General features: G+C 37.5%; 1 protein-coding gene across 1 annotated transcript in view; it reads left to right on the top strand.

Annotated features, from left to right (window-relative positions):
* Positions 1-22,844, top strand: part of LOC150075742 (uncharacterized) — a 292,105-nt gene that overhangs the window by 136,815 nt on the left and 132,446 nt on the right. Inside the window, exons 12-13 of the mRNA XM_090387865.1 lie at positions 2,929-2,982; positions 5,458-5,675. Of these exons, the coding sequence (XP_090243991.1) occupies positions 2,929-2,982; positions 5,458-5,675 (272 nt within the window). The remainder of the gene's footprint in view (positions 1-2,928; positions 2,983-5,457; positions 5,676-22,844) is intronic.

Genomic DNA, 22,844 nt, shown 5'->3' with positions numbered 1-22,844 from the left:
CATAATATGAAAAAAAGTAAATTGGATGAAAATTACATTATGGAGCACATTAGGAAACACAAATTTATTAAGAGGCATTAAACAGAACAAGATTTGCATTATGAGGTTTGGTGCACAGTTACTTTTTCAAAACACAATGTATAAAATCTATAACATACAACACTATGGAATGGGCTAAACCAGACATTTCACAAAATTTTATGCCTTGCTTTCCTTTAATATAGTCTCCTTTAAAATATTCCATAAAGTTCATGTCTCTTTCTTTTCCAGAAGAGTAGATAAGCAGATTTGACAAAATTTAGCTATAAATGTACAGGGTTGTTAAAATTAAAGTATCCCTATGTAGAGGGCTCTGGAGCGAGTTCTGAGGCTCATACTGAAGAGAAATTTGGATAACAGGTACAATAAAGAATGCTCGCCATTTATTGGGGGAAAAAAAAATTGTTACAAAATTTGTCACAATATGGTGCTGTGGCAATACAAATCACTTGAACAGTGCCACAGTTGTTCAGTGTGTTCTCCATTTTGGTCAACCAACAGTTTCCATTCGTAGAACAGCATTTTCTACAGCAGAACGTAACATGTCATCTGGAATAGCCAGCATATGACGTTTAATGCTGTCCTTCAGGTCTGCCAGAGTTTGACATCCTTCCTGATACACCTGGTTCTTCAAAAACCACACAACCAGAAGTCACATGGGATGAGGTCCGGTGATCGGGGTGGCCAAGATGTTTGGAAACAACTGCTGATGACCCATTTGTCTGTAAAGTGTTGCCTTAGCAATCTTTGGACACAACAGTGGATGTGGGGTAGTGCACCATCTTGCATGAATATGGTATCCTGAAGGCACCCACGTTGTTGCAGTCTGGTATTGTGAAATTTGCCAATGTTTCATAATATGGCTGTCCAGTGACGGAACAGGTGTGGGGTCCAGTCAGTGTTACCTGTTCAAAAAAATATGACCCAATCATGAATGTGGCCGTAAATTCATACCACACTGTCACTTTTGGAGAATTCAATGGGACCTCTTGGATAACTCGAGGGTTTTCTGTTGCCCAAATGCGACAGTTGTGTGCATATCACTTGTCCATTTAAGCAGAAGTGGACTTCATCACTCCAAAGGATGTTCCATGGCCAAGTGATATCCACTGTCATTCGTGCCAGAAACTGAAGTGCGTATGTGAAACAAATATCTGCATCACCATGCTTTAGCTGCTGTAGCATGTGCATCTTGTAAGGATAGTACTGCAACACCTGACGCATTACTAGCCGTACAGTTGAATACGGCATGTCCACTTCATGAGAAACAGCTGGCACACTTGCGCTACCACATGGAGATTGATTTGATAAATCCACGACAGCCATAGCCACATCTTCAACACAAGAGGAGTCCACTTGTTTTTGACGTCTACCTGGTTGAACACCAAGATGTCTTGTCGCTTCAAATTTTGCAATCATTTTGTGGACAGCACAAACAGTCATAGGTCCACCTGTGCCTTATGTGTTTATGCCAGAATTCTCTGATAGCTGCAGCTGCATTGTTGCTGTTTTGGTAGTACTGCTTCACTAATAGTGTCTTTTCCTGCAACGTTGTTGGCATTGCTGCTGTAGTGCAGGCAAACATCTACTGTATGATTTTGAAGAGACTGCTTTGCTTTTATACAGTACAGCAGAGCTGAGTAATGGTGCTGTGGCAATAACTTATGATTATGTAAATAACTTACATTATTTGCATAATCATAACTAAGATAGTTACGTGCCATACAGTGACAAATTTTGTAACTAATTTTTTATTTTTCCAATAAATGCCGAGCGCATTCTTTATTGTACTTGTTGTCCAAATTTCTCTTCATAATGAGCCTTAGAACTCGCTGTAGAGCCCTCTACCTAGGGATACTTTAATTTTAACACCCTGCACATACTTTTATAAATAAGCATACTTCAATACATTTCATCTCAAATTGAAATAAAATACTCTTCATGCCTGGATTAGTGGGATGGTTTGTATTCATACTTTGTTAAAAAAAATGCCTCATAAAAACAGCATGTGCCTCTCCCCCCCAACCACCCAAAGTGAAAGTAGCTGTAAGGAGGAGAGACAAAGAGCATTCTTAGAAAATCTTATTAATCAGTATTCCATTCATACAAATATAGCCGACCGGGCTAGCCAGGTGGATAAAGTGCCTGCCTGGCAACCCAAAGGTTGCGGGTTCGAATCCCGCCTCGGGCTTGGATCACAGTAAAATACAAAAACTTTGGGAGGTGCATTATAGCCACGAAGCTGATGCGCCAACAACTAACAAAAAAAAAAAAAAAAAAAAAATACAAATATATGATAAAGTTCTTTGAACAGGATGGAGTAAAGAATAGAAAATTCATTATTAATGAATACTGTTCACGATTAATTAGACTTTTTAAGAGTATTGTTCATCCCTCCAGTAAAATTAATGGTTTGGACTTAATGAGGTTTGTTAAATTAAGTCAATGATAAGATGCCTCTCTTCAAACTGGAGTTAGGATAGAGGCATCACAATGGGTTTAAGTTACAAAAGATTAACATTTCTAAAGGATTAAAGTTACGAAATTTCTATACGCATAAATGATACTTTCTTACTGCTGTATATTAATTATAAAATAGTGTAAATTGTATTTAGAATTTATATTTGAATATGTAAACTTAACATATAGTCATGATAATTTTTATTTTATTTAATAAAAATTGAGTAAATGATTTGAAGGTGAGTAAAGAACTATATAAATAAGGAACTTGATAAATTATAAAAGAATGAAGAAAAACTAATAAAAAAATTTAAACTTACACTTAACTGTATTAGATTATTAGTACAACACAGTGAAGGCTGAGTGTTTCATTGATTTTGTTCTCATCTTACTTATTGCTTACTTGCTTACTTATTCTTCAAATTTCAGGCACAATACAGAAATGCTGTTGCAGAAGCAGAACTGAGGAAAGTCAAAGAAAAGGTAAATGATTGTTTTTGAAATGTATTCTTTTATGTTGACTCCAAACATAGGTGTATTGGAACCTGTGGTATTCTAGTGCCATGTGTGGGTTGAGGATTGAGGAGGGTGATTGTTGGTCTTGTCTGTAGATAGCAATTTTCAGGAAATGTACAATGAAGGTTCTGAAAAACTGAAGTAAAAGAGAGAAATGAAGAAAAGTTAGTTTGTAGTTGAATTTGAGCAGTTGATGTAAGTGTATGAACTGGTTTGGGAGAACGAGGTGAAAATGCAGATATTAATTCAGAACAGATGGAAATGTTATTAGTCCTTGACTTATAAACATTCACTATAAGAACTCAGGTATATATAGACAACATTTCATTTTTAAAATTGTGAAAACAGTTCAGATATTATACTATTTTTTGCCATGCATAGATAGATTCCTCTCAGTGGATTTTTGTGGTGGAGGGCTGTGTGAAATGTTTGTTCGTAAAATTTAGAAATTTTGTAAAAACCACAACTTTATACATCTGCTTTAAAATATTAATACGTTTTTATTTATTTATTGTGCTGACTGGGCTAGCCGGATGGGTAAAGTACCTGCCTGGCAACCCTAAGGTCGCGGGTTTGAATCCCGCCTCGGGCTTGGATCAAAGTACTGCAAAAACTTTGGGAGATGCATTATGGCCACAGATGCCGATGCACCAACAACTACCAAAAAAAAAAAAAAAAAAAAAAAAAATATTTATTGTGCAACACTAGAGAAAAATTGTCAAAAATCAGAATTAAAAAAAAAGTAGCAAAATTATTTTAAAATAATAATGTAAATAAAATTTGTATTTACTTGTTTTGATGCAACAGTATTCTGTACATATATTTTATTATTTGATTTCAGTTTTATCAAATTCTGAATATGAATTCTATAAAATTCTTCAATTTAGCTTCTATAAACCCAGATCAGATGAATGAGGTCAACATTTATTTGATCTGTGTGATTTTATCCTCCAGTTTTCAAAGCCATTTTCATGATGCTATTTGTTATAATTAGTTGGAAATACATATAAGAGATGATAGCACATACCAGAAAAATTTGAAGACAGTTTACATTAAAGGAACATACTGATTTGAAATGATCCTTAAAACATAGATTTATGTGCATACCGCTGAAAAGGTTAATGTTAAAATTTCTCTGTCATAAAACTGCTGTCTGATAATGGCACGGCTGTTGTGGAATTGTTTGGCAATTCCACAACAGCCGTGGAATTGCCAAAAACATACTGCTCATTTAGTCTGTGATGTCACACTGTGTTTACATGTTCTGTGCATTTAGTGATTCCTTTTTATAAAATTTTTGTTTTTTTACCACCAGTGTACCTGGGAAGGGAAAAATAACTGAACACAATGATTATGCATTTAAAAATAAATAAAATAAGTAGTACAGCTCTAAAACAGTTTCTGCAGGCTGTTTTCTAGATAGGCCTGAACCTATTTTTAACTCTAGGACAGTGGTTCTTAATCTTTTATGCTTCACGTACCCCCCCTTGAAATGTGTATGTAACTGGCATACCCCTTATATAGATAGATAAAACTATAGTTATAATATATAACAATGGGAATAAAATAAAACATATATATACACACATTAAATTTTGTATTCATAAATTACATATATCAATAAACACAAAGAGTGACATAAACAATTTAACAAATCTTATAAAATTATAAACATTTTACTGGGCAATCAGTGAGCTGGTTGCACTTATTTACGTTTGCGTAGTTCACCAATGGTTGGGATTATCTTGCTAAGGTAGAGTCGCAAGTCATCTTCAACACCCAGCCTGTTCCTATATTTATTTTTTAAAGTAGTTAAAGATGAAAAACCAGTTTCACATAAATAAGTTGTTGTGAAAGGTAACAAATATTTGACTGCAATTCTTGACAAAGTCTGATATTCCTTCTCCACTCCAATCCAAAAACTAATCAATGGCTTTTTGGAATGAATGCTTTTTAAACTATTGTCACAAGATATCTCAATCAACTCTTCTTTATTGGACAATGGAAGCTTACAAGGGATCTCGAATCTATTGTGTTTCATCAGGGGGTGGAAAATACTGCCTTATAAGAGTTTTAAGTGAACGATTATTTGTTGTCTGATGTCTTCAAATTCAAAGTCTGCAATCGGGCTAGCCCACCCGGCTCTATTGCAATTGCTAATAGAGAATAGAAAGAACGAATGGGCAAATATTGCTGTACTAGTGATGTGTGCTTTTTACATCTGTATAACTGACATTGTAAAAAAATTGTTTTTTGTTCATTGGCAGTGGGATGTATTTAAATTTTTGCAGTTTTAGCTGCTATCATCATTATCCTGTGCTTTAAAAATTAAGTTGTTAAATACAAGTGTATAAGAGATTTTTTGTATAGTGATTATTATTAATAATGTCTGTTTTGGCAGATTTATTTTATAGATTTAAAGTTTAAATCTATCTATTTTAGCTGCTTGCTTTAGAACGGGTGGAATCAGAGAAGATTGAATATTTACGAAGATTAGAGGCAGCCCAGCGACAGCTTCAAGAAGCAGAGCATGCTCTTCAACTGACACACCAAGAAGTTTCTCATTGCAGACAGATGGTAGATGAAGCTCAAGGCCAGTATGTTACTTTGGAAAAAAAATATATAAAAGCTAAAAAGCTGATTAAAGAATTTCAGCAAAGGTAAGCTCATAATTTAAAATTTGTTAAATGTAATAATTTAATCAAATATAAAGCAAACGTTTCAATTTATAATTGTAGCATTTGTTTAATATTATTAAACAAATGCTATAATATCAAATGATACATGGAAGCAAGCTTATACACCATAAGCAAAAAAAAAAAAAAAAAAACCCCAAACTACTCAGCATCTGTCCACTGATAATTTGTTTGATCCTTCCTTAGATTTATTAGAACTACCCACTTCTACAGCACAAGATGGAAGTTTGTTCAACATTTGATTACTCTCTGGCTGGATTTTCACACTTTTATCCATTCTTTTTCAAGTTCATTTTATGTCCCCTTATGTGTGTCATCTGAGGAAGAGTAGTAGTAGTAGTAGTAGTAGTAGTGGCACTTGATGCAAGAAAGCAAGTGTAGGAGCTTATGCAGCATCAGCCAAAAAAAAAAAAAAAAAAAAAATCACACCATTCCCTCCAAATGCCTGTCCAGTTCCTCCTTAAATTTATTTAACCTATCAACTTCCACAACGACAGATGGAAGTTTGTTCCAGCAATTAACCACCCGCTGGCTAAAGGCAAATTTCCGCACATCTATTCTACATCTATCCTTTCTTAATTTGAACTTATGTCCCCGTAGGTTCGTATTCTGAACAAGTGGGAGGATCCCGTCAGAATTCAGCGTGCTCAACCCATTCAAGGCCTTATAGACCTCAATCAGATCACCGCGCAGGTGCCTAGTCTCCAGCCACTGCAATTTGCAGAACTTAAGCCTCTCTTGGTAAGAGGATCCCTTCATTCCCCTCACCAATCGTGTTGCTCTTCTCTGTACACGCTCAAGCAAATCTACATCCTTCCTAAAATGAGGCCTCCAGACCTGTACGCAGTACTCAAGGCGTGGCCTGACCATTGCCTTATACAGAGGGGCAATCACCTCCTTTTCCCTGCTAGCAAAATTCCTATATATCATTGACAAAACCCCATGACCTGCCCTAGCAGCCTGTCTGCATTGCTCAGAAAACTTCATATCTGACTGCACAATTATTCCCAGGTCTTTTTCATTTTCTACCACCTTAAGTGTAGTACCACACAGTTGGTACGTTTCTCTGGGGTTACTTCTACCCATATGCAGTACTTTGCATTTGTCAAGGTTAAACTTCAGTTGCCACTTCTTAGCCCATCTGCCCAAATTATCTAGATCCTGTTGCAGTAGCACACTGCCATGACTGTCATTAACAACCCTGCCAACCTTCGTGTCATCTGCAAACTTCGACATTAAGCCTGATATATACCTTCATCAATATCATTGATAAATATACAAAACAACAGTGGACCCAGCACCGAACCCTGTGGGACTCCACTAATAACATTAGTCCACGAAGAGCAGCACCCATTGATTACCACCCTCTGTCTTCTCCCACTTAACCATCCTTTTATCCATTGTAGCAACTTACCCTTAATACCATTCTGCTCCAATTTGTACAGTAGTCTTCCATGCACAACAGTGTCAAAAGCTTTCCTGAAATCCAAGTATATGATATCAAAATTATTTTTTGCATCCAGTTCCTTTGTGACCACATCATAATAACCAATCAAATTTGTCAGACAAGACTTTCCCTTAACAAACCCATGCTGTGTCTGAATTATTGCTGCAGTCTTGTCTGGCAATTGGTTTACTCAGTCCATTTAAACCCTTAAATATATCAATGAGGTCATTGTTATTATTATGTTATTTGGTATGTTATTTTTGGATTGCTCAGTTATGCAGAGTTAGTAAGGATTTTGGACTAAAGATGAATATGGAATATGCCATAGAAAAGGATATAATGATTGAAGGAGCAGTAATTGAAAAGGTGGAGTCATATACTTATCTGGGACAAGTCATTAGCTGTAATATTGATAAATGGCTGGAAGTCAAGAGAAGAATAAATTTTGGATAGATAGCATTCAGGAAATATGGTCACATACTGAGGAGCAATATCCCAATTTTTCTGAAACATTGGCAATTGTTTCGAAAAAATTTCAAAATGTTTCAGAATCTGAAACATTCTGAAACGTAAAATAATGAACCAAAGTACCCACCATGACTTATGGAAGTGAAACTTGGAAACACATGAATTAGGCAGCAAATTAAAAGACATTCTTATCAAAACTAAAGAACTAAAATGGTCTTGGACAGGACACATAGCTCAAAGACATGATGACAGATGAACTAAGAGAATAACAGAATGGTACCCAAGAAGGACTAGAAGAAAACCTGGAAGACAAAGATGGAGATGGACAGATGAAATTCATGATTTTATGGGTAGAAAATGGATGGCCATTGCACAAAACAGAAGGAACTGGAAAGTTGTGGAGAAGCCTTCATCCTGCAGTGGATTGAAAATGGCTGATGATGATGATGACTACCCATTTGCATCAGGTCCATCAGGTCAGTCCAACATTGACATTACAGTCTCGACCAAGGATCTCAGGACAGCAGTCAGCGAATGGACTATCATTCCAGACTGGACACTCAGTGACCATAGGGTGATCCTATTCAACCTCTGCCTGAACCTGAAAGACTCAACAGCCACGAACCGGACCCCGGACTTTGTTAGGTTCTCCACGAAAACAGTTCACTGGACCGCTTTTGATGACACCATCCAGAATGACTTCCCTGATTCAAATATCCAGGGCCTGGAGCACATCTCAGCAGTTGACCTTGGACATAAGATTCAGAATTCTTTATCAAAAGCAGCGTACAAGTCTGCTAGGAAAAAGACTATCGTGCTAAGACCCTGTGCCTGGTGGACAGCTGAACTAAGCAAACTCAGGAAAGACACCCACAGTGCCAGGAGGGAATACCAACGCCATAGAGACTGGCCTCCCCCTGATGTCGAACGTCTTCACACTGCCTACTTGATAAAGAAGAATGAATACACCAAGGCTATTGCTGCTCGCAAAAGAGAAACCTGGACTGGATTTGTCAGAGACTCAGGTAATACTAACCCATGGGGCCTCCTGTACAAAATCACAAGGGACAAAACCTTTGTCCCAGAAATCTATGGATCGGTTACCACTGCTATGAGGGAAACCACCAACTGGGAAGACTCAGTCAACGAGATACTAGATAAGCTTTTCCCCCCCGATGACGTATCAGAAGATATGCCAGAACATATGACAATCAGAAGAAACAATGCTAACTATATAGCATCCAACAGTACTAACCCTTTTACCCCACAAGAACTTGAAACAGCTATGATGAAAATTAATCCCAAAAAATGTCCAGGCCCCGACTTGATTGAGTATATGTTTATACAAAGATTTTATAAATTAAGACCCAGCCTACTGCTACTCCTGTATAACAAATGCCTCCTGGAATCAAAATTTCCGAAATACTGGAAGGAAGCACTCCTCCGCCTTATACCTAAACCAAACAAGCCACCAATGGAGCCAAGATCCCTTAGGCCAATTGCTCTTTTGGCCAACCTAGGCAAAATCCTGGAACGCCTCATGGCCCTGAGGATTGTCAACTTATTCCAATCACAAGATCTTATTTCCCCAGCACAATACGGTTTCACGCCTGGCCGCTCCTGCGAAGATGCCCTCTTCGACCTGGTTCTTCATCTAGAAACATCTAAGTCAAAGTATGAGCTTGCTGTTTGTGTTGACTTTGAGGGTGCATTTGACAAAGTTTGGTGGGAGAGTGCACTGGAGCGTCTCCGGTTAGCCAACTGCTCCTCACAACTCTACTGGCTAACTAGAAACTACTTTTCTGAAAGGTCAGTTATGGTGAAAACAAAACATCAGCACGTCACCAGACCAGTCTTTAGGGGCTGCCCCCAAGGATCTGTCCTAGGCCCCCTGATCTGGAATGTAGTTTTACAAGATTGGCTAAGCAGATCATTTGAACGCACCAAGGTCATTGCATTTGCTGATGACCTTACCATTGTTGTCTCCGGACACTCAAGACTTGCTCTGGAAGATACTGCTAACCTAGTACTAACTAACCTTACCAACTGGGCTAAGATTAACAAACTGCACATCAATCCTCACAAGACAAATATGATGATTTTTAAAACTAAACTGGATCTTCGGCGGCCCCCTCAGGTCAAGATAGATGGAATACGGCTCCCCCTGGTGACACAGACCAGGGTCCTTGGGGTCGTTATTGATCACCGGCTATCCTTCTTACCACACTTGCAACATTTATATGCCAAAATCAGAAAATTCTCTGCCTCAATTATCAGAATCTCCCGAAGCGACTGGGGTCTCTCTAAGCGTACCTTACAGTTATACTATAAAGCTGTTTTCTTACCTATCGCCACGTATGCTGCAGGAGCATGGTTTCACAGAGCGACCAATTGCAAAATCAAACAGAAGCTTAACTCCATCCAGAGAAGCATTATTCTTGCTACCCATCGTGCTTGTAGAACTGTGTCAACTGCAGCATTACAAGTAATATCTGGAAACATCCCCCTGGATCTATTCCTTATCTATAGAGGACTTGCCTACCGTCTGAAGAAAAGAATCCCAACTGAAATACTGGATATTGAACTCAACCTGGACAGTGATACCAAACAGGAAAGAGCTCGTTGCTATAACGAGCTAATCAATTACTGGCAGACAAGATGGGACACGACCACAAAAGGCATTGTTACGAAAAAATTTATACCGGATGTCACATTCGCAACCAGCAAAGCGGTCAACAAGTGGTTCTCAATCAGCATGGAAACATCCTTTCTGGTCACTGGACATGGATCTCTCAACCAGAAACTCCACCAACTAGGTCTGCTAAATACTGACCTCTGTTTCTGTGGGTCTGTCGAGAGTTGGGAACATCTACTATTTGAATGCACTATCTACGAGGACCATAGACAACAACTCCAGGCAGCAATTTTGGGATTTTCTCCTGACCAAGTAGAACTCCTTGTCCATTCCAAAAGGAACTTAGGTGCACTACAGCACTTTGTGGCAGACGTATTCAAGCGTAGGAGGAGGATCATCCTAGAAGCTTCTGCAATTCAATAACTAGTTATTTATTTTTATTATTTTTTTTTTTACTCTCTCTCTCTTCTTCTCATAATCAGCTAGCACTAGTAGCCCTAGCACTCTCCTGATAGCCTTTTCCTATCCACCCCGTGTGGGATAATTTGAAAAAAAAAAAAAAAAAACCCTCTTTCTTTTCTTTCTTATTTATTTGTTATTTTTTTCCCCTTTAACATCATTCTGCTTGCTGACATCCTGGCTCTATTCCTTTCCTTGACCAGGTTGTGGGATTTAAATCTTTTTTTTTTTTTTTTTTTTTTTTTTTCGCGTTCTGACTTGGGCTGGGGCTCCCCAGACCAGGAAAGCTCCTCTCTCACACTAATTTTTTTTTTTTTTTTTTTTATTATTATTATTATTTATTTATTTATTTGTTTGCGTTGTTGTTCTAGCTATCCATCCTGGACTGGGACTTTCCTGGGCCGGAACAGTCCTTCTCCTCTTTACTCCTTCCCTCTCTTCATCTTATACAAGTTTTTCTTTCTTCTTTTAACATCATTCTGCTTGCTGACATCCTGGCTCTATTCCTTTCCTTGACCAGGTTGTGGGATTTAAATCTTTTTTTTTTTTTTTTTTTCGCGTTCTGACCTGGGCTGGGGCTCCCCAGACCAGGAAAGCTCCTCTCTCACACTAATTTTTTTTTTTTTTTTTTTTTTTTATTATTATTATTTATTTATTTATTTATTTATTTGTTTGCGTTGTTGTTCTAGCTATCCATCCTGGACTGGGACTTTCCTGGGCCGGAACAGTCCTTCTCCTCTTTACTCCTTCCCTCTCTTCATCTTATACAAGTTTTTCTTTCTTCCCTGGGAACTCTTCCCCAGGGAGGAGGGCGTGCAGATAGTAGGGGAGGCCTTGCCCTTCTTCTGCTAGGGACGAGTACCTGGAGGAACCGTCCAGGTGCTCACTCCTTCCAGGTAGCCAATAGGCCAAAACACAACATCACGCTACAGAACACACACACATAAGCTCACAAACACAGTTTTTCTTTCCTATCACTTTCTCCCGTGCGGGATGAAAAGCTTTTTTTTTTTTTTTTTTTCTTTTTCCCTCTCTCCCCTTCCTTTTCATCTATCTTCATCCAATCTGGGATATTCCTGTGTGGATTCGGTTTGGAAAAAAAAAAAAAAAAAAATATTATTTATTTTTATAAGACACACACCGGCCTTACCCTTACAGAGTCTATAAAAACTGAACAGAGCAACGAGGCGGAGATGAACTTCTGTTCTAGGAGCCGCCCATACAAAAGCACAAAAATAATAAAAAAATACCCATTTGCAGCACTTTGTGTTTATCAATGTTGAACCTCAATCACAATTTCTCAGTCCATTTACCTAATTTCTATAGGTCTTTTGCAGTAGCATACCCAGATTTCTGCCATTAACCACCCTGCCAATATTTGTATCATCAGCAAACTGAGACATTAAACTTGATATGCATTCAGTCAATATCATTAATTGATACAGAAACAAATAAGTGGCTAAGCGCTAAACCATGTGGGACTCCATTAATAACATTAGTTCAAGAAGAGCAGTTCCCATTAATACCCACTCTGGCTTCTGCCACTCAGCATCCATTTATCCACAGCAGTAACTTGCCCCTAATTCCACTCTGCTTCAATCTGCACAGTTGTCTTTCATCTTGAACAGTATCAAAAGCTTTGCTTGATATCTAAGTACAGTTAAACTTATATGTGATGAGCACGATTATAGTGAGAGTTCAGCTGTTGGCGAGCAAATAGAGAAGAATTGATTGGAATGATGTATTTTATGAGCAACATTTCATAGTAGTTGATAGCTTCATGGGTATAATGAGCAAATCTTTAAGCCATTACAATGCACAGTAGCTGAACTGCCATATGAAGGACTAAGATCTATTAATTGCTTTGCCCGTTTATGTTATTTCTCCCTCATCACTTTCCACATCCCTGCCAATATCAATTTATGTATAACCCTTTTAATGATTCTCAGAATCTTTTTAGCACAGTACACTACCACAAAGAGTATAGACTTCGTTCCAGAGGCATAGCAGAAATCCCTGAACACCCTGTGTGAAAGGGGGTGGGGTTGCTGAAGGCCTATGGGGAGTTCTAATGGTTACCCGTAGCAGGGGGGGGGCAGGATAATTCTGCCACTACCACAAAGAGTATAGTCCTCGTTCCAGAGGCATAGCAGAAATCCCTGAACACCCTGTGTGAAAGGGGGTGGGGTTGCTGAAGGCCTATGGGGAGTTCTAATGGTTACCCGTAGCAGGGGGAGACAGGATAATTCTGCCACACACACACACACATGCTACCTCATTTGAATTAGAGCATGTCTGCATTCACTTTTTTTGTTTTCTTTCACCACTCTCTTAATCCTTTTTTGTACTATACCTCTTCGCTGTTGTTATGGATTCTCAGAGGACCTAGGGAGAGGAATTGCCCAACAAATTAACCAATGTAATTTTTCTGTATAGGTATGAAACATTCAGCTTTCAGTATGGTGCGAGATAGTTGGAAGCAAAGGTATAATGAGAGTGGGAGTAATCTACAGGCTAATGATTGTGAAGATTATGATGAGAGCCTCTAGTTGCAAATACAATGGGCAAATAAGTGTGAATCTTATTATGGGTGATTTTAATTTGCCTCTAATTGATTGGAGCAAATGGGAAGCAAATGGGGGACTAAATTTTTAAATCAACTAGATGATTTCTATTTGTATCACCATGTCAGGGAAAGTACTAGGGAAAAGAATACTCTAGACTTCATCATCACCCATGAACCAGATGACATAACAGGGCTGACAGTACAGGAACCAGAGCAGGAAGTGATCATGGAATTCTACAGTGGATGATGAAGAGAGAGATAGCAGTAGTTAAAGGCAAACGAATGGGTTATAATTTCAGGAAAGGAAATTATGATGGATTGAGATGCTACATGGCCTCTATTAACTGGGTAGATATCTCATAGAAAGCAAATACAATTGAATTATGCTATACCTTTAAAACATTAATCACAGAAGCCTGGAATGCTTATATACCATTACAAAAATACTCCACAAGGAGGATTCCAAGTTGGATGAATAATAAGTTGCTAGATTACTTGAGCAGAAAAAGATGGCATGGAAAAGTTACAGAGCAATAAAAAGTACTGAAGCCTATAACAGCTACAAATTGATCTGTAATAGGGCCACAGAAAAGGTTAGGCTGGCAAAAGTAGATTATGAGAAATCACTGGCAAAGAAAGCAAAGATGGGGTAAGGATAAGGAATTCTTCATATATATAAATGCAAAAAAGAGAAGGCCAAACCAGGTCGGACTTTTATGTAATGGACATGGGATAGTATTAAATACTCCAGCTGAAGTTTCAGATGAACTGAACAGTTCATCTGAAACTTCAGCTGGAGTATCCATCTATTTTGCATCAATATTTACATAAGAAAAACCCTTTACATCAATGAGACGTAAAGCGGTAATTTCCCACTTCATTCTTAGATTAAGGGTGGAATTCAGGATCATTTAGATCAGGGGACCCCAAACTTTTGGGGGCCACATATGAATTTTTGGAATATTTGGCAGGCTAGACAAAATTCCTAATTAGTGAAAACTACATTCTCTGCATAACTTTAATGTTATGCACAGAAACAAATTTTATACCTACCTATATCCACAGATTAAAAAATAAAGCAATGAATTATAATATAAAATATACCAATTTATTTATATCGAATTTTATTTATTAGTTATTTATTGTACTAATCACAAAACTACAGTTAGTAATACAAAATTATAACTAATGCGATGAATGTGGTTGTAGAATGCGACTGAGTTTCCTAATAATGGGTTTTAAAGTAATTCTTAAAAAGTCGTGTAAATAGAAGTGATCGTATTTTTGATTTTACATATTTCATTTTTGAGAAGGTCTGCTTACATATACATCTACTTCCAAAAATTTATGTAATGTTTCTTGCAAAATTTTTAATTTTTGGATAATCTGACTCAGAAAATGTTGAATAAATTTTAATTAGACTTTCATTTTTAAATATTGTTTTCAGTTCATAATTAGATTGAAGATCTACCAACTCTTAATTGTAAATTCTCATCAACATTGTTGATGGGTACATCAAATGGATTTTGAAAAAGTTAAAACACCATTGAATTATTTTTAAAATCAGAAAATCTATCTGCAAAATTTTTGTGCAACAAACTAATAACGTTTTGAACAAAATTTTCAGTAAAAAAAATTACAATCAGGCATATTCTTCACATTTTCCATGTTGCATTATCGCAACATGGAAAATGCGAAAAATTATTCCAAAGTAGTTGACTTTTAAATACCTCCAGTTTTGTTTCAAATGCTTTGACATTATAATACGATTCATTGACAAGTTTGTCTCGTCCTTGTAGTTTCATATTAAGAAAATTCAGGTATTCACATATATCTGTTAAAAAAGGCAAGGTTCCACAACTATTTGAGATCTGACAGTTCCAGAACAGGTTTAAATTTTTCGTTCATAAATAGATCTATTTCGATCCTAAGTTCAAAAAATCTCTTCAGCACGTTACCCCGACTCAACCATCATACTTCAGTGTAGTACCATGAATCACAATAATTCAGCCTCAATAATTTCAAGAAAATTTTTGAATTGCCGATGATTCAGACCAGTCTTGCGAATAAAATACACTGTTGATATTACAGTTGACATGACTGAACTACGCCCAAAAATTTTCCATTTGTATAAGACTGCTGGTGAATTATACAATAAAATTGCATTCGTTTTTTAATATTTTTACTCTCAAGATATTTATGAAGCTGACCCATTAACCCAATTTCAGTACCGACCATATTTTTAGTGTCATCCGTCTTAACCGCTGATAGCAAATCCCAGTTCAATTTGAGGGCGATCAGTTGCTTCTGACACACTCAAAAATATATTTTCACCTATTGTAGCTTTTTAATGCAACTTGCTCTTCAGTTACTGCAAAATTTTGATTTACACCTCGGATATAAATTAGTAATTGAACCGTATGGCTTGTATCTTAGCTCTCATCAGTTTCTATTGAAAAATGTGTAAATTCACAAACTTTTTCTTGTGAATTCACACAGAAGGACATACTTCTGCAATTGTTAAACAAATTCGTTTTACAAATTCTCCATCCATAAAGACTGTTCCTTCTTTGGCAATGATCTGGGAGGCTCAAAAACTAGCTCTAACTGCAGATAAATTTTGATGAGTAAAAGTTCTAATCTTCTGTTAACTTTGAAAAGTTTGGGGTAGTTCTTGGAGTTTTTCTGTCGCAAAGCTCCTTGAAATTTATCATAATTTCAGACATGTTTTTCACATTATATTCCTTGAACACTGACAAGGCTTCATTGCAAATAAGTCATGTGCAAGTATCATTGAACAGTGCAAAAAAGCAATTAATTGGTCACTGCTCATTAAAAATGCGACACTCAGCATAAACTTTTTTTTTTTTTTTTTTTTACATCAACTTCAGTATGATTTTTATGGGGTCACCGGAATAAAAAAAAATATTCGTGAATATTGAAGCACACTGATCTGTCTTAAAATTTTATGAAATATTTTAACATAAAGGTTATTATTATATTTATATCACTCTTATATCATGTGAAATTAATAATATAGTTATTAGATTGTTTGCCTAATAAACTACATTATTATAATATAAAATTAATATTATAATATAATATTAATTAGAATAGTTTAATAAGGTGACATTTTGGGCATCTTACCGATATCCATCATCAGACCATGCTGTGGGGAGAATAGAAAGGACTACAAATTTGAATATTTTAGGATATTACAGTTACAATTACCAATAATACAATTGCAATTACCAATATTACAATTTGCAAATTAAGATTCTAAAGTATTAAGTTTTGAATTGCTGTTACAATAGAAAACAGAAAATCTAAGGTAATACAAAGAGATTAATTTCATACCTGCTGACAGGCTGCTAGCAGTTAATTTATAGCAGAGGAATTAACTCCATTAACCAATAGGATAGTGTCATGTTTTTATTCTGGATTTGTGGTTCTTGTATAGTAGAAGCCAGAGTGACCTTTGCTAACATACTCTGCACATCAGGGTTTCATGTGCAGGCTGGTTCAGGATCTTACTGATACCAATCATCAGACTATGCTGCTGGTGCCAGGTTTTATCCTGAATCCGGGATTCTTGTGTAGTGGAATCCTAGGGGGAACTTTGCTCCCATACTCTGAACATCAAGGTTAGTGTGCAGGCTGGCAAGGAATTAGGAAATCCATAATTACTGTCTCTAACGCCTATTGCTATTTAATGAAAGGGTCAAGATTAACGGATTATTTTAACAGTTTCAAAGAATAGCTTTGAGTGGAAATAACAGAATTAATATCTAACAAGATTAAGCCAACAACACAAATGTTAAAATCTGTAAAATAACTAACAATTGTTAAAATCTGTGCAAATGTATCCCCAATTCACAAAGGGGGATCGAAGGGTGCCACGAGTAATTACAGACCAGTTCGTTTAACTTCTGTTCCAGGTAAAATAATGGAGTCACTGGTTAAAGATGCATTGCAGGATCATCTAGACAAGACTGCAGCAATAATTCAGACACAGCATGGGTTTGTTAAGGGAAAGTCTTGTCTGACAAATTTGATAGGATATTATGATATGGTTACAAAGTAGCTGGATGCAAAAAATAATTTTGACATCATATATTTGGATTTCAGGAAAGTTTTTGACACTTGCGCATGGAAGACTACAAATTGCAGCAGAATGGTATTAAGGGTAAGTTGCTACTACAATGGATAAAAGTATGGTTAAGTGGGAGAAGACAGAGGGGTGGTAATCAATGGGTGCTGCTCTTCCTGGACTAATGTTATTAGTGGAGTCCCCCGGGGTTCGGTGTTTGGTCCACTGTTGTTTTGTATATTTATCAATGATATTGATGAAGGTATAGTGTCGAAGTTTGCAGATGATACAAAGGCTGACAGGGTTGTTAATGACAGTAATGGCAGTGTGCTACTGCAACAGGATCTAGAAAATTTGGGCAGACGGGCTAAGAAGTGGCAACTGAAATTTAACCTTGACAAATGCAAAGTACTGCATATGGGTAGAAGTAACCCTTCTACCCATATTTTTTTTTTTTTTTTTTTTTTTTTTTTTTATGAGAACCCCAAACACGAGAGGTATTATAATCTATAGTACTTAGTACCGTGCTTGGGTTGGAGGTTGAAAAGACGAAAGAAGATATTTGTTGATATTGGACTTGAACTTCTGTAGATTGTAATTTTCAGGAAATACGTATGAAGGAAGGTTGTTCCAGAAAACAGCAGTTGAATGAATAAATGAGGAAGATGAAAAGTTGGTTCTGTGGGTTTGAAGTTGGACAGTAAATGGATGTTGGCTGGTGGCGGCATGTGTTCGGACTGTTTTGAAAGAGAGAGCGGGAATTATAGAAGCCAATTCAGAAGAACAGTGCCCATGGAAGTATCTGTAGAAGAGGCATGCAGCAGAAACAGTACGCCTATGAGAGAGCGAGTGGAGAGACTCTGTTAGAGATAAATCATTAATTAACCTAACTGCCCTCTTCTGAATGGAATCAAGAAGCCTGAGAGAGGTTTTGGGGGCACCACCCCAGATGTAGGAACAATATTCCATGGCAGGGCGGATTTGCGATTTATACAGAGTGAGCAGCTGTTTGGGAGAAAAGTAACGCCGAGAGCGAAAGAGAAAACCAAGTTTTTTAGATGCAGAGGAAGCAATATTTGTAATGTGCTTGTGCCAAGAGAGATTAGAAGTCAGGGTAATCCCCAAAAGAGATATATCACTTTGCCTAGAAATCGGAGTGTCACTAAAGATAAGCATAGGAGCAGAAGAATCCTTTTTGCGAGATATAAAACAAGATTGAGTTTTAGAAGGGTTGAAATCAACTAAGTTGTCTTTGCCCCACTGGAGAATTACCTGAAGATCGGCATTTAAGGAATTGGCAGCAGATTTTCGAGAACTTGAAGCTGATTGAGCTGGACAAGGTTTCTCAAAATGGAAAGTTGAATGCAATGTGCTATCATCGGCAAAACTATGGATAGGATTTCCAGTCAATGGAAGAAGGTCATTGATATACAAGAGGAAAAGAGTGGGGGAAAGAACTGAACCTTGGGGGACCCCGGCATTAGTGGAGAAGTTAGAAGACAGAGAGCCATCTACCCTCACCCTCAGTGAGCGATCAGAGAGAAAACTGGATAACCAATTACTAAAAACAGTTGGCAAACCATAAGATGGAAGCTTGTTTAGAAGACCTTTATGCCAAACACGATCAAAAGCCTTTGAGATGTCAAGAGCAACTACTTGTGTTTCACCAAACCTTTCCATTGAATTAGTCCATAAATGGGTAACATAAGCCAGAATATCACCAGTGGATCGACACTGACGGAATCCATACTGGCGATCGTTGATCAGACGGAAGGATTCTAGGTAGTTTAAGAGTTGGCGGTTAATTGATTTCTCCATTACTTTAGAAAGAGTAGAAGTAATTGCAATGGGACGATAATTGGATGGGAGGGATTTGTCACCCTTTTTAGGAACTGGCTGGATATGAGCAAATTTCCAAGCAGAAGGAAAAACACCTTTGGAATAAGAAAGTGAAAAAAGGCGGCAAAGAATAGGAGTAAGTTCAGGAGCACAGGTTTTGAGAACAACTGGAGAAATACCATCAGGACCTGGAGCTTTCTTAGCATCAAGATTCATCAAAATCCTTCTGATATCCTTTTGACGGAAGCCCACAGGAGGCATTGAATGGAGCGTGTTAGGAATGGTGGGAGGTGTTTTACCAAGATCATTAATACATGAGCTGGAAGAAAAATGGGATGCTAGCAGGTCAGCTTTATCCTTGGCTGAAGTGACAACAGAGCCATCTGGTTTGGACAGAGGTGGGAGCAGAGATGGGCAAAAGTTGCGGCCAATAGCTTTGGCAAGAGACCAGAATGCTCGGCTACCATTAGGGCAAGAAGCAAGTTTTCTACTCTTAGCCTGTTCAAACTCTAGTTTGGACTGATTAATAACTGTTTTACAATTGTTGCGAGCTTTGGTGTAGGCAGAAAATGAAACTGAAGAATTAGAAAAGCCAATTACGATATGCAACATTCTTCTCTTGGACAGCCTTAGCACATTTATTGGAAAACCAAGGTTTAGATAAAGGACGAGATTTTAAAGTGGAGTGTGGGATAAAGGATTCCATTCCTGCAAGAATAATTTCACTGACACGATCTGAACAAACGTTGACATCAGAAGTTTTGAAACAGTAATCCGACCAAGGAAAAGAAGACAAGAAGTCTCGCAGGTCATCCCATTTTGCATTCTTGTAATGCCAAACAATACGAGGTTGGGAATAGCCATGAGATAAAGGTTCCATTGGAGAAGAGTCAATCACCAAGTTGTGATCTGAAGTGCCTAAAGGACCTCTCACTTCAACCTTGTACTTAGAAGGGTTGTTTGTGAGAAAAAGATCAAGCGTATTGGCTGTATGATTGGGATTGTCCGGTATTCTTGTAGGTAAATGAACAATCTGTGCTAGGTCATTAGTAATTGCAAAAGCCTCAGCATCTCGACCTGCTGGGTCGGTGTGACTAGAAAACGGAAGCCAGCTGGAGTTGTGAACGTTAAAATCACCAAGGAAAATTACCTCACTGTTAGGAAAGTTGGACTGCAGAAAGTCAAGTTGCAAAGAGAGGAAGTCAAAGAGCTCCAAGTGATTAGTGGAGTTGGGAGAACGGTAGAGACAACAGATGAATTTTATACAATGAGGTAGAGAGATTTTAAGCCAGAGAAGATCAAAGAGAGGAGATTCCAAATTGCCAAGTCTCTGACAGGGAATATCAGAACGGACATATGCACAAGTACCACCTTTGAGACGAAAGGAATCATACAGCAAATAATTTGGACATCTGAGATGAGCAGTAGTTGAATCAACTGATAACTGAGATTCAGTCAGAAAAAGTACATGGGGTTTGGAAGACTGCAAGTGGAAATGGACATCGTTGAGATTAGAATTGAGACCACGTATATTTGTGAAATGAATTAGGAAGTCCTTGGGAGGTTTAGATCTTTTCGCAGATAAGCTTGTTCTATTAGTTTGACAATTCATGGTGTATTCAATAGTAAGAAAAAGTGAGTGGGACATGCTGTATGAAGTAATGAAATTTTTGGATATGGCGTACATGTGGTAAGAATATACCCAGATCCTTGACATAACGTGGCCTCGACAATGCTCCCCGCATACACACTACTCGGACTCCCTCCAGTCACTATCTGGCAGAGTAGAGGTAGCAAGATTATACACTAGCTGATCCGGAAGCTTCCTAGAGAGTTACCAATAGGTTCAGTCCGGTGTACTAACTAGCGGCCGGCCTGCGAACACCGTTTTAGAGCTGTCCCCTCGAAATGTAAGGAATATTGGATCTCGCCACGACATTCATCATAACCTCAAAAATCATCAATCATAATGCATGATGGAAGAGATAGGGAAGTGTTGGCTGGAACCCATATGCAGTAAAGGAAATGAAAAAGACCTGGGAGTAATTGTGCAGTCAGATATGAAGTTTTCTGAGCAATGCAGACAGGCTGCCAGGGCAAGTTATGTGGTTTTGTCAATGATATATAGGAATTTTGCTAGCAGGGAAAAGGAGGTGATTGTCCCTCTGTATAAGGCTATGGTCAGGCCACGCCTTGAGTACTGCCTACAGGTCTGGAGGCCTCATTTTAGGAAGGATGTAGATTTGCTTGAGCGTGTATAGAGAAGGGCAATAAGATTGGTGAGGGGAATAAAGGGGATCCTTTTACCAAAAGAGGCTTAAGTTCTGTAAATTGCAGTGGCTGGAGACTAGGCACCTGCGCGGTGATCTGATTGAGGTGTATAAGGCCTTGAATGGGTTGAGCATGCTGAATTCTGATGGGATCCGTCCACACATTACGAACCCAAGGGGGCATAATTCAAATTAAGAAAAAACAGATGTAGAATAGATGTGCGGAAATTTGGGTTTAGCCAGCGGATGGTTAATTGCTGGAACCAACTTTTATCTGATGTGGAAGTTGATAGGTTAAATAAATTTAAGGAGGAACTGGACAAGCATTTGGAGGGAATGGTATGGTTTTTTTTTTTTTTTTTGGCTGATGCTGCATAAGCTCATACATACACTTGCTTTCTTGCATCACATGCCACTACTACATGGGTGGTAGAGGCTGACAGTTTGGGGAAATTCAAAAGTCAGCTGGATAACATAGGTTGTCTATTTCCTTTTCACTTATTAATTATTATTATATTTTTTAAAATTTTCTTTTTCTTATTATTATTTTATTCTTATTTTATTTTATTTAATTTTTTGTTATTTTATTTTATTATTATTATTAATAATATTATTATTATTAATATTATTATTTATTTATTATTTATTTTTTTTGGCTGAAGCAGTGTAAGCCAGTGGCTTCCTTGCACCATGTGGCCATTGCTAATACTAAAAATAAATTTAACTGTCTATTGCCACCCACGTGGTTTGAAACTGTTGTGCTAGATATTTGCGATAGGTTCCAATGTGAGGAGAGAATCATGCAGGTAGTTTATTTGATTTTTTTTTTTTTTTTTAATTTCTTTGACTGGTGCAGCAAAAGTCTCTTACTTCTTAAATTTATTGCACATTTTCTCTTTTCCATCAATATTTGGTATACAAACCATTTCCTCTTCATTCCAGTTTGGTTAAAAGTGAAATATGGCAAACACTTATCAACTTTCCATCATGCTGCTGCGTGTCTCTGTTTTTGTATTTATTTTAACTCAAAATCATAGATGGGCAGCATTTTAGCTTATCTGCCAAATAATCTGCAAGGCCATACAAAATGAAAACAGGATGGCAAATCATAGACAGTACAAGGCCCAGAAGTTGCCAGTCTCTGGCCTAGAATATATAGCAGGACAATCCATTTATTGGACTGTTTAAAAATCAGTGGGCTAATGCTATATATGAAAAGCATCCCCACTTCAGTCATTGTACAAGTGCTTCACAGTTGGTGATGCAGTCTCCCAGCTGTTGTCAAATTGTTTATCAATCAGATTGAAACAGCATATACCATAAGTCAGTGTAAGTATCCAGAAAATGCATTTCTGCTCT

Source organism: Mastigoproctus giganteus, chromosome 13 (assembly GCF_048544385.1).
Source record: "Mastigoproctus giganteus isolate SK-2022 chromosome 13, ASM4854438v1, whole genome shotgun sequence".
In the NCBI taxonomy this organism is placed as follows: Eukaryota; Metazoa; Arthropoda; class Arachnida; order Uropygi; family Thelyphonidae; genus Mastigoproctus; species Mastigoproctus giganteus.
This window is presented reverse-complemented; position numbering and strand designations above follow the sequence as displayed.